Source organism: Homarus americanus, unplaced genomic scaffold (assembly GCF_018991925.1).
Source record: "Homarus americanus isolate GMGI-L3 unplaced genomic scaffold, GMGI_Hamer_2.0 scaffold47521, whole genome shotgun sequence".
In the NCBI taxonomy this organism is placed as follows: Eukaryota; Metazoa; Arthropoda; class Malacostraca; order Decapoda; family Nephropidae; genus Homarus; species Homarus americanus.
In genome coordinates, this window is record NW_024718149.1 from 232,627 (window position 1) to 245,000 (window position 12,374).

The 12,374-nt window shown below is 47.1% G+C and overlaps 1 protein-coding gene across 1 annotated transcript; it reads right to left on the bottom strand.

Annotated features, from left to right (window-relative positions):
* Positions 1-6,377: 6,377 nt before the first annotated feature.
* Positions 6,378-11,361, bottom strand: LOC121859223 (proline-rich 33 kDa extensin-related protein-like). Its single transcript, XM_042355962.1, has 2 exons — positions 11,249-11,361; positions 6,378-9,003 (listed from the first exon to the last, which is right to left on the bottom strand). The coding sequence occupies exon 2, from the start codon at positions 7,225-7,227 to the stop codon at positions 6,379-6,381; it is 849 nt and encodes a 282-aa protein (XP_042211896.1). The 5' UTR covers positions 7,228-9,003; positions 11,249-11,361; the 3' UTR covers position 6,378.
* Positions 11,362-12,374: the final 1,013 nt, after the last annotated feature.

Genomic DNA, 12,374 nt, shown 5'->3' on the forward strand with positions numbered 1-12,374 from the left:
ATTGATATATTAAATCACAAAAGCTGTTTAAAACACTAATATACACATAACCAAACAGGTGTTTCCATGAATCGTCGAAATAAGAGACTTTAGTGACTCGTCATAAAACAAAACACCAGTGAAAGTAATCCATCATATGAATACAAACCCATACGCACATAGATACATACATACACAATGAACGCACATAGATACATACATACATAATGGATGCCTCTTGGCGTGAATGTGTTTAAGGTGTAGAAGCTGTCGCCAACACAACAACCACACCCTGAGTTAACGAGCTGCATGACCCAGTGTCATGAATAGTCCGAGAAGACCGGACAACTCACCACCGCCGCACTGGCTAAACATTACCCCGGAACACATCAGCAACTGACACATCCAGGTCCCCAATTACTGCTGCAGAGACAGAGGCAAATGGCGTAGAGAAACTTGCCCATAGGCTTCATTCCTGCCCGGGGATCTTCTGCCACACACACACACACACACACACACACACACACACACACACGCCCGCCCACACCCCGCCCAGACTGTAGGCCGTCACCAGCAGGGACCAACACATTCCTCTGTTTTATGTGTGACTGACCACCGTGACGCGGGCGCCGGGGAGACGGCCAATATACAGTCAGTCTCTCCTAAGCTTACTGACGATTGGATAGTCTCCCCTAAGCTTATTGATTGTTGGATGGTTTCTTCTAAGCTTATTGACTGTTGGATAATTTCCCCAAAGCTTGTTGATAGTTGGATAGTCTGCCCTAAGCTTATTGACTGTGCTGAGTGGCTGGGGCGTCTCAAGGAGTCTGTGTGGTAATTTGTTGGTGATCGAGAAAAAGAGAACGAGAATAGACATAGAGAGAGAGAGAGAGAGAAAGAGAGAGAAAGCGAAAGAAAGAAAGAAAGAGCGAGCGAGAGAGAGAAATAGAGAGATAAAAAAGAGAGCGAGAGTTAAAGATAAAGAGAGAGAGAGCGCTAGAGAGAATTAGAGAGAGAGAGAGAGAGGGGCGTGGCAGGCTCAGGGTCGCTGTGGGTGATGATGCAGCAGTAGTCAGGTGGTATTAGGGGGAATCGACTCTACGTATCACCAAACACCTGGCGAGGATCCTTACCATCTGTACCCAGGACCACTGTATCCTGTAATATCCTGCTGCCATGCTCACCATATCCTGTAATAGCCTGCCATGCTCTTGTACCACTATCCTGTAATATCCTACCACACCCTTGTACCACTTTGCCCTGTAATATGCTGCTATGACCACTATATCATGTAATACCCTGCCACGCCTTTGTACCACTGTATCATGTAATAGCCTGCCACTGTATCCTGTAATATCCTGCCATGACCTTACAGACACCATACTGCACTATTGACAGGACAGACTGCTAGATGGCACCTGAGAGAGAGAGAGAGAGAGAGAGAGAGAGAGAGAGAGAGAGAGAGAGAGAGAGAGAGAGAGAGAGAGAGAGAGAGAGAGACCAATTTGCCTAAAGAATAATACTAAAAATCAGAAATTACCCCAAATTAAAGGAATTTCCCTAAAAGGTTTCAAATGCCTTAAAATTAAAGGAAATTCCCAAAGAGTTTTACATACCAGAAGTTATAAATAATTCCCTAAAGAGTAACAAGGTATTCCCCCACTCTCCCCTTCCCTCTCAATCCTCCCCTTCCCACCCGCGTCCCCTCTTCCCCTCCCCCACCTCCCATGCCCTCCCCCTCCCACCCTTTGATCTCTCCCCCTTCCCACCCCCGTTCCTCCTCCCCCTGTGTTAACGATTAGCAAGGTGTAGGGATTTCCCAGACGTTTAGAGGAGCGCTGGACTGAATATCTGAACAGGTAGACGAACAATCAATATCGTAGTTAGTCAGTCACACACACACACACACACACACACACACACACACAGGCGGGTCAATACTTACACCCCTTCAACCATTTCCCATCTTGACACGCGATCGGAAACTTTTGATCGACTCTGAAAAGTCGCATACGAACGTGAGCTAACGTTCAAAAGCCGCAAGGAAACGTGATGTTATCTTGGTAAACCGCAAGCGAAGGTAATCTCACTCTTAATAAGCCGCAGGTGAACGTGATCTCATGTTAACAAACCGTAAGTGAACGTGATCTAACTGTTAACAAACCGCAGGTGAACGTGATCTCATGTTAACAAACTGTAAGTGAACGTGATCTAACTCTTAACAAGCCGCAGGTGAACGTGATCTCATGTTAACAAGCCGCAGGTGAACGTGATCTCATGTTAACAAACCGCAGGTGAACGTAACCTTATAATAAAAAACAGCTAAAAAATCTTACAACCGATAATTATCTTAACTTTACGACCAAAAAATTATCGTAAGAAATTATCATAAACATAGTCACAAAATTTCCTTACATTGTGTATAAAACTGACTTATGTGAGAATGAACTGACTTATGTGAGAATGAACTGACTTACGTGAGAATGAACTGACTTACGTGAGAATGAACTGACTTACATGAGAATGAACTGACTTATGTGAGAATGAACTGACTTATGTGAGAATGAACTGACTTATGTGAGAATGAACTGACTTATGTGAGAATGAACTGACTTACGTGAGAATGAACTGACTTATGTGAGAATGAACTGACTTACATGAGAATGAACTGACTTACGTGAGAATGAACTGACTTATGTGAGAATGAACTGACTTACGTGAGAATGAACTGACTTATGTGAGAATGAGCTGACTTACGTGAGAATGAACTGACTTACGTGAGAATGAATTGACTTACGTGAGAATGAATTGACTTACGTGAGAATGAATTGACTTACGTGAGAATGAATTGACTTTCGTGAGAATGAATTGACTTACGTGAGAATGAATTGACTTTCGTGAGAATGAATTGACTTACGTGAGAATGAATTGACTTACGTGAGAATGAACTGACTTAGGGTAAAGAAGAAGTCAAATGAGAACAGGTAGTAAGTCCCATAATTACAGGTATTCTTGTTACGTAATTTCGAAGGTGTAAAATTACAGAAGAAGAAAAAACTCTAAGACATATCGTGTAATGGCTACATGTCCTTTGACTCAGACATAATACAGACATAATATATTTTTCCCTCGTATTTGTATGACTTTTTCTTGTTTATTTAAGTCATTTTTATTGGAGTGATATATTTATTGTTTACGATGTTTGTTTGTTTGTTTGTTTGTTTGTTTTGTTTGTCACTGTATAATAATCATGAAGGGGGCCAATGTATTTTCTCTTGTAATTCCTTATGGCTAATTTAGGGTGTTGTCCGCAGAGTCATGCAGACAGTATAGCAACAGTGATAGGTCAAGTAAACGTCTGCCTGGTCTATTGTCGTCTGATGAACATATTTGATTTGAGGATATTACCCGAGGATGAGGGAGGGAGGGAGGGAGGGAGGGAGGGAGGAGAGGGAGGGAGGAGGAGGGAGGAGGAGGGAGAGAGAGGGAAGAAAAGAAGGAGGAAGGAAAAGACGAACGGAGGGAAAAGACGTAGGGAGAGAAGAGACGCGAATAGAAGGGGTGTTTTGCGTGCGTGCGTGCGTGTGAGTGAGTGAGTGGGAGCTCTCACGCACGCACGTATGCACTAGGGCGCCTCTCTAAACTGCCCTTGAAACAGTGGGGTCAATATTCCTCACGTCCAGCAGCTGAACTATAAGGCGAGACACCAACCCAAGTCTTAAATTAGTAACTGAATCAATACAATAACGTGAACTTACTATACAGAGAATGGAACACGACGTTTTGCTTCCCTTCCCTTCCCTTCCTTTCGTCCCTCTTTTCCTTTCCTTCCCTTCCCTTTCTTCCCTCCCCTCCTTCTCTTTATTTTCCCTTCTCTCCTTCCTTTCCCTTTCCTTTCCCTCCATCCCCTTTCTTCTCTTTCCTTCCCCCTCCCCATCCTTTATCCGCCCACCACCACTAACCCCAGCCCCTCCACTGATATACCTGCTGGGTCCCATACAGTGTGACCATAAGGAGGGTGGTAGTGGTGGTGGCGAGTGGTGGTGGCGAGGTGTGGTGGTGGCGGGAGGGTGTGGTGGTGGCGAGGCGTGGTGGTGGCGAGGTGTGGTGGTGGCGAGGCGTGATAGTGGTGGTGGCGAGGCGTGGTAGTGGTGGTGATGAGAAGTGTATGATGGTGGTAGGGGTAGTGTGTGTGTGTGTGTGTGTGTGTGTGTGTGTGTGTGTGTGTGAAGTAGTGGTGGCAGAACAAGTCATGGATGGTGTCAGAACGCGTTGTGGTGGTAGAAGTATATAGGCGGTAGTAACATCGCCATCGCCACTTATCATCCATTTGACACCAGCTGGGCGACAATTGGGTAGTAGGTAGGTATCAGGTATGAGGAGGAGGAGGAGGATGATTACCAAATGAACGGCCGTATAATCAGATGAGCAAACGACATAGCAGACAAGCGGCCAGGTGGGAGAACGGATGACCAGGTGAGTGAACGAACGACCAGATGGGCGAAAGGTATACCATATGGGAGGGCAGACGTACGGGTGAGCAGGTGTCCCCAGTTGTTGGCCGACACCTCCCCAGCTGTCTTGATAACCGATCGCTCAATTGTGGGTAATGTTGACGGATGGTCCCAGGTAAAAAACAAAAGGTAAGGTGAGTGAGGATAGGGTGGGGGTGGGGGTGGTGTAGGAGGGGGGGGGGGCAGGATAGTGTGGGGTGGTGGAGGAGAGAGAAGGAGGGGAAGCTATGATAGAGAGGGAAAGAGAGAGGGGGAAGAGGTGGGGAGGAAGGGGAGGTGAAATAAGGATAGAGAGGAGATAGTGGTGAGAGGACCGTCAAATTTTCCATCACATCCATCCCCTGATAGCCTAGTGTGTGTGTGTCCGCCCGCCCGCCCGCCCATAATTACCAACACGGGCGTACTTCAATATATGCAAATTACCGTAATGCGTTATTCCGGGGATGACACTCGTATGCCAAACATTACCCACGGAAAAAAAAATCCATTGTACTACTGAATCCATCAATAGTTCGTCCTGTAATTAATAGAGTATATACTGACAGAAACTTTAATACACCGTCAAGGCTTTATTAATCCCAGTACGGTAGGTGGGTTGTAGTCATCCCCACGTATATAGGGTAAAGGCTCCAGGACAATATACCCGTGTTATGTAATTTGTAGAGTAGGACAAGCTGGTATACATCATTTACCATAACCCGGATTTATAGTCCCATTACCAGAAGAAGGAAAACAGTAAATCTTTCTATGGAGTTTTATTTTTTTCTAGCGCACAACTGGAGAGAAATTACAATATAATTCACGTTTTTTGTTGTTTTTTTGCCTCACATACAACAACTAGATAAACGTATTTAGGTATATAAACACAAGTACATAGAGCTATATTGGATATATTATTGGTTTGTCGTTTACTGAGTCTCCGTTGTCAGAACCATATTACAGAAAAAGAAAATGACAGAAAAACAAAACAATATGTTACTTTACAGACAAAACCAAAGACAACTGGACCTTCTAACATATGATATACACAATGAAATAAATTCTATATATAAATGAACAGTAAAATACAAGTCAAATCATAAACAGAAGTATTTGACTAATTTCCCGTGGATGTAGTGGATTACCTGGTTCATTATATCATGTTAATTTATGAACACATCACGTCGTCCAAGATGATATGGTGGTGGTGAAGGTGGTGGTGGTGGTGGTGGTGGTGGTGGTGAAAGTGGTGGTGGTGGTGGTGGGTAGTGGTGGAAATGGACCTTGAGAGAGACGCCAAGACGATAATGCTGATCCTTAAGGCACTTATGGCCACGTCTCGAGTAGAATATTACCATTGATACTGACTGACACCTTCTGTGGCCAGTGAAATAGCTGGGTCAGAGAGCATAAGACTTTTATTTGTTATTTGTGGCGATGAATGAATCAGTGAATGAACGAACGTATGAAATAATGAATGAATCAATTAAACATCATTTGAGTTGACGTACACTCTGCCCACGAACTGCTACCGTGCCATAGTATACTGTATATCGAACTAGTGACGCTGTTACTGTAAATAATGCAGTCACCCCTGGAAACTGTCTCATGTTATCGTTTTCTTTAACTCCCCAACACCCGGCTTTTCAGTGGGTGAGCCTGATCAATTTTGGAGCATTCCCCCGAGTTTGGAGCACATTCACAAACACGTTCACGAGTTTTTCAGGGACCACAGTCACACAAACACGGTCTAAACAATACCCCGCCTCTTAGTTACGGGCAGAGTAATTAGCGAATGAATCGATGAGTGGAAAAAAAAATCTGAAAATTAATGAATATTTTACTTGTATATCAGTAGAGGTGTTTGGTCACACAGATACCATAAGATACAGTAAAGGGAAGTAAATTAGAAAATGGAGAAGAGAGTAGAGAATAAACTAAGATAAATCGAGAAAAAGAGTAGAGGGTAAACTTGAGAGAAACATTCATTACCTTCCTGTCCGGGTAGAGGCGGTGGAGGTCGCTGGGGTGGTGGAGGAGGCAGGGGCTGGCAGTAGTTACTCTCCAGTACATAACCTCGGTGGTGCAGTGAGTTGGTACTGTACCCCGGGGCCGGCTGTACCGGGCTGTTGTACCCTGATGCATGGTGTACAGGGCTGTTGTACCCCGAGGCGTGGTGCACAGGGCTGTTGTAACCCGAAGCGTGGTGCACGGGGCTGTTGTAGCCTGAGGCGTGGTGCACAGGACTATTGTAGCCCGAAGCATGGTGCACAGGGCTGTTAAACCCTGGGCTATGGTGCACGGGGCTACAGTGAGCTGAGGGGTGGTGTATCGGAGTGAAGTGCACGGGGCTGTGGCCGACGGGGCTGTTGGGTCCCGGGCTGTGGTGAGGGCTGTGGTAAGGGCTGTTGTAAGTGGTGTTGTAGTACGGGACTTCGTGGCCACACTTCACCTGGTGGCTACGGACGTGGGCGGCCCGGCGGTGTGAGGATGGGCTGCGGGGACCGGGCTGGTGGTGGACTGGGCTGCCGGGGTGGTGGGCGGGCAGCAGAGGGACGTGGGTGGGCGTGTGTGGGCGCGATGTGGCATTCTGGGGCGGGGGGTTACACTGCACGTGGGTCCAGTAAGGGCACGCCTCGCCCTCGTCTTGTGGCTCAGGGAACACCGTATCTAAGGGCGGCCTTGACCCCGAGTCCTTCTTGCCCTTGCCCGGCTTGTTCCAATTGAACAGTTTAGTGCAGAACATGGGCGCCATCTTGCCTGCTCTCTCTATCACTGTTCCAAACAAAACAAATCGTCTGGGGACCTTCCTACTTGATCAGAGGAAAGCCGAGCTCCTCTAGATAGGGTAGAATGTTCTCTAGGGGCCGCAGACGCCCCCTGCCGGCGGCCATGGCAGAGCACACGCCGCGGGGCGGTCGGCTCTCACACACCAGGGGCGAGGCAGACGGGCTAATGAATATTATGGGATCTTCTACGAGGATCGCATGACTGGAGGCTGTTACGGTCAGGACTTTCCTTTTTTATGTTACTACAGGTGCGGCGTTTCCCTCGTCTTATTACACCACAATGACTTCACTTGGATCCCTTCTTCCAATGGTGATATTATTTAACTGAGTTCTTAAAGGTTAATGATCCACAAAGGCTTGCGTGCCTTCATGCTCGGTATTCAGAGGAGTGAAGGCCACAACAGCACCTCAATAGACGTCCGTCATACGTGCCGGGGCCTGACATCAGCAGATGACTCCAGCATTCAATCCGGAACCTCAACAGCAGACATCAGTATTCACTTCCCACGCGCAATACCAGCCAATCCCAGCAGGCTTGAAACACCCGCCTGGCATGGGAGGATTGCTGGAGTCTGTCCCCTCACTGAGGGAGGTGTAGGGAAGGGGAGGGGGTTGCTAGGAGCAGCGCACAAGGGGAGACTGCTAGCTATTGTGTTCCCCTCACTCCACTCTCTCACTTAATGTAATGTTATTATTCCGCTCTGTCTCTTCAGCAGCTGCCATGCCTAGCTCACCAACGTTCAAGGTCTTAAAAGACCCGGCTGGCTTTAAATTGCTGAAGAGCCCGCAGGTCAACAATAGGTGTGTGTGTGTGTGTGTGTGTGTGTGTGTGTGTGTGTGTGAATGGTGGCTCTTGTCCAGCTGCTGTGAATGGTGGATTATTCACACTTTACCTCGTCAGTCAGTCTCTGGAGATGACCAGGTCTTCTTCACCCACAGTGAGCCGTGTTAACTCACGTTGTCCTACACGTGCAATAAATACTTAACCTGGGTTAACCGTTGCTAAAGGAAGTTACAATTTTCTTCTTAATAAAATGAGAGCGAGTGGTTGCTGCTACAGGTTCTCTCTCCGTCCCATTGAGGAGAGAGAGAGAGTGGTCTAAGTAGAGGGTAGAGCCGTGTGTCGGCGGCCGCCCCCAGGATCAGCTTCACTTTATGGCTCTCCACCTTAGCACAGCGGTATTACTGTCACTCAAGTCCTCGACCGTAAATCCTGGTCCACCTCCAGTAAGGATCTCAGCTTGCAACATTCACGTAACTCATATTACTGTAAGTGACGTTTACCTGTCCACCGTCATGACGACTCGAGCAGCACCGGTGACGTAATGAAGACGACGGCAACTTGTAAGTGTTACGTTATCAGGGAAGATTCAGATCAAATTCCCAAGCCACCAGCCGAACCCAAAAGTCTCTCACACGCACGCCAGCTTGGGTTCCAACGAGTCCCAGCGGGGCATGACGCACTCAAATCCTCTCAAAGGTGCTCATCACTATTCCCTCTCAAGTTTCCACGGTTAGTTTGTCCAAGAGGGGCACTGGGGTGAGGGGAGGGGTCTCGTCCCTCGTGTAACTTGACAGTATTAAATGATCCGAGTAATTTTTTTCTAACCTTGGCTGGACGATAATGGTGATGAGGAATGAGTGAGAGAGAGAGGTCACCAATCTGCCAAGACTCGTCACCAAGTTCTAAGGTTCATAATATACTGCACCAAGGCATGAAAGATCACCTCAACTTTCTTCTCCTGTCAATGTAAACAGATGATGTAACGAAGTGTATTATTTCAAGGAACCTCAACACGTCTCTGATGCTACAAACAACAAGTAGAAGTTAATAAGCGTTAGTGTGTATGACTCGTCAGCCACCCAACACTCATCATTCAGTAAGCTCTACTCATCAGTGGCTCCCCCAATGAATTATCACTTACACGCTGCTTCCCTCGTTCTTCCCCTCATTCTGATGGAAGGGAGAGGAAGGGGGGAGAGGATGAGGGGGAGGAAAACTTACAACACGGATGACGCATCTCACTCTTTGTTTGTTTCTGTGTTTGTCTCCTCACTCTTCGCTTCCTCATCGTCCTACTGATATCTTTGGGGAGATGTTCAAGTCTGTTTCTGGTTAATTTACTTATTTGTTTCAGTTTAATTGTTTTTTGTCGGTAAATCAGAATTTTAGATGATCAAATCCAACTAAAGACAGTTCACTAACTCCGTATTCCTTAGTGAGAGTTCAAGGTTCGTTTATCTTACACGAAGGTTCATAGGTTCATATATAAGGTTCGTATCGATCACTTCGAGACAAGTCTTGAAGCAACATCAACACAACACCGTCCTAGTTCCCTTTGTTCCCAGGCCGTGGTTCTCTCCCGGTATTGGTTGTGTTCGACTACTTACAGGAGGAATGAATCACCCCTCGCCCTTCCACCCCAGGAGGTGCACACATTTACTGCCACAAACAAATGGACCAGATTTTATGCTTGGCTGGAGTGGGCGACTGCCTGGCCGCATCAGAATATTAATTAAGTCTTCAAACACTCATTCTAATGAAGACCATGAAATATAAACTTCTCTCTCTTTCACTCGTTAAATTCTGAATAATCGATGACTCTGATGATAATAACTCGTCAAGCTCCTCCAGCTCATTACTAACATTAGAGACAATTTCATTTGCAATTTTCGTCCATTTTTCTTCATTAACGAAGTTGGAAGATTAAAACATTTCGACACAGTCTACTTAGGAACGCGCAAGAAGCCTCCACAGCAGCCGCCTGACCTCTCTGTAGACCCTTGACAGTCATGCATATTTCATACGAGCATCATGCAAAAGCGAGGCTGACCATGAGCTGGGGGACTCCCGGGTGCCCCAGTGAGGGAGGCGAAGGCCATCACCACGTCACCACGTCACTCAAGATTTGTTTTATCTAGGAAGGAGGACGAGGCTGCAGGCGCTAGAGGGGTGGGATGTTGCGAGGGAGTCTAATGGGTTGGGGGAGGGGGGGGGGTGCGTGTGCTGGTGAGTGGCAGTCTTTAGGGGGTGCTGGTGAGTGGCAGTCTTTAGGGGGGAAGACTGTTGGTGAGACAAGTGTCGCCAAGATAACTTATATACTGAGCGACGCACCAAGCTGGCAGGGATGCACCAGCCCGGCCACACAAAGGCTCAGGTCTTGGTCCTCCAGTAGTGGTGGTCGGGCAAGTTTTGGGCCACCAACAATCTGTTTCAACACCTCTACGGCTCTTTACGCTATATCATTATCAGTGCTTAATTTTCTCTGCTCGCTGAGTGTTGTCAATCAATACTTGTAGATATTTAGGTCACTATACGGCAGTCGTATACAAACAGGATTTATCCCGTATGCATCAACGATCAGTAAAAATAGAATCGCATTGTTTTCGATTTTCCTGTGTCGCTGAGCATCAAGTGTGTCAACGTCACTAGAACCACTGTCCAACAACACTGGGCATAGTTTAATAATAACGAGGAGACACAACACTGAGGGATGAACAGCTGACTCCCCTGGGGCGGTGAGGCACTCGGCCACCTTCGCTGACCTAGCTACAGTCCCCTCATGAGCGGCGGCAGCAGCAGCAGCGTTAGTAGGATCAAGAACACTACCAGCAGGGTGAAGAACCAGTTCAGGAGGTCAGCAGGAGTGACAAGCAGGAGCTGATCGTCTAAATCCCACATGGACGAAGGTGGCGGCGTCGAGCAGACCAGGCGAGAGAGACTACCAGATGGTGTCCCTAGGCCCTGAGGGACACTCCCGCCCACAGCCTATACTGCGATATGACGCTTCGCTCATTATTGTGTTCACTCTCTCCTGCATAAGCCTCTTCCTCTTAGTACTAAGTTTGTCTCCCTATCCTCGCGCACCTTTCGTTCGTTAAAGTTGAGTTCGGATTTAATGTCGAAAAAACAAACCGGGAAAAAACACTAAAAAATACAAAATAACGACCCGAAACACTAAAAAATAACTGTCAATTCGGCGTTACACTTTTTCATAACATCCGGAGAACGCGGCGAGCAGCCTCCACGAACAAGGTCAACACCAAACTGAGGGGACGACACAGCTCCGAGGTGGGGAACGAACCACAGGCTGAGAGCAACCAGTTGCCGCGTAGGGTTTTGTTTCCCTGAACCCAGACCGTCCTGGGGAAATTTCTTTGAGTATGTGTAGATTTCCCCGTAGATAAACACACAATATAGGGCGTAACAACACGTTCAGGGAAGTTAACAGATGGAGCGGGGACAATAAACGCCGTATAATGCTGCGTTGGCAACAGAGCTGGGCGCCTGCACTGTCCTGGCCGGGGTGATCACTGGCTGGTAAACTGTACACCGTTCCATCGTTAACCCATATTCAACCCCCAGGTTAACCCAGCACCTGATGAGCTATGATGGTGTATGGCAGGTGAGTGTGTGGGTATGGGGAGGAAAGGTTGGTGGTAGTGGTGGGGACACACAGAGGGGAAACAGCCAGCCTCGCACGGCCCGACAGCCACGCCTTCCTCTACGCAGACGCATCGATCTGGACTGAGAAGCAAATTTTAGCCCTGTCGGCGGCAGAATTAAGTTGATATGAATTAAGTATCCATGTGTGGAGACCAGGAGATATGTGGCCAGTTCTCTCCCACACTGATAAACTGAACACATTATTCCTCTACACATTTCTCTCACCAACACTTGTGAATAATTAAGTACAGAATAAAATATAAAATGTGTCTAGTCCTTCAGCGACCAGTTTGTTTTATCCCGGGAGAAATTATCTTAAGAACTTATCTCACAATATGTCGACGCGATGAAACAGAAAAACAGATAAACGACATCATCTTGAATTACAAATTTTACGAACATTTTATTCTACGGGTAGCATTAGTGAGAGAGTTTTGATTTAAAGTTCCAATGAAGGGAGGGAGGGAGGGGGTGGGAGAGACCATCACAGCACCAACGCAGGACAGCCACGTAATAGAGGTCGCGTTACCGTGGCAGATCCTAGAGTGATGGATTCTGTACCCACTACCCCAGTCAACCTTCCCTCCCCAACCTCTGGTAATACACAGTCATAGGCCCCACAACACTGGCCTCAAGAGTATTTGTTTGCTACGTTCTCTACTTAAT

What these genes read in the sequence shown, in the direction of transcription:
- LOC121859223 (XM_042355962.1), bottom strand. Translation starts at nt 7,227, where the DNA reads ATGGCGCCCATGTTCTGCACTAAACTGTTCAATTGGAACAAGCCGGGC.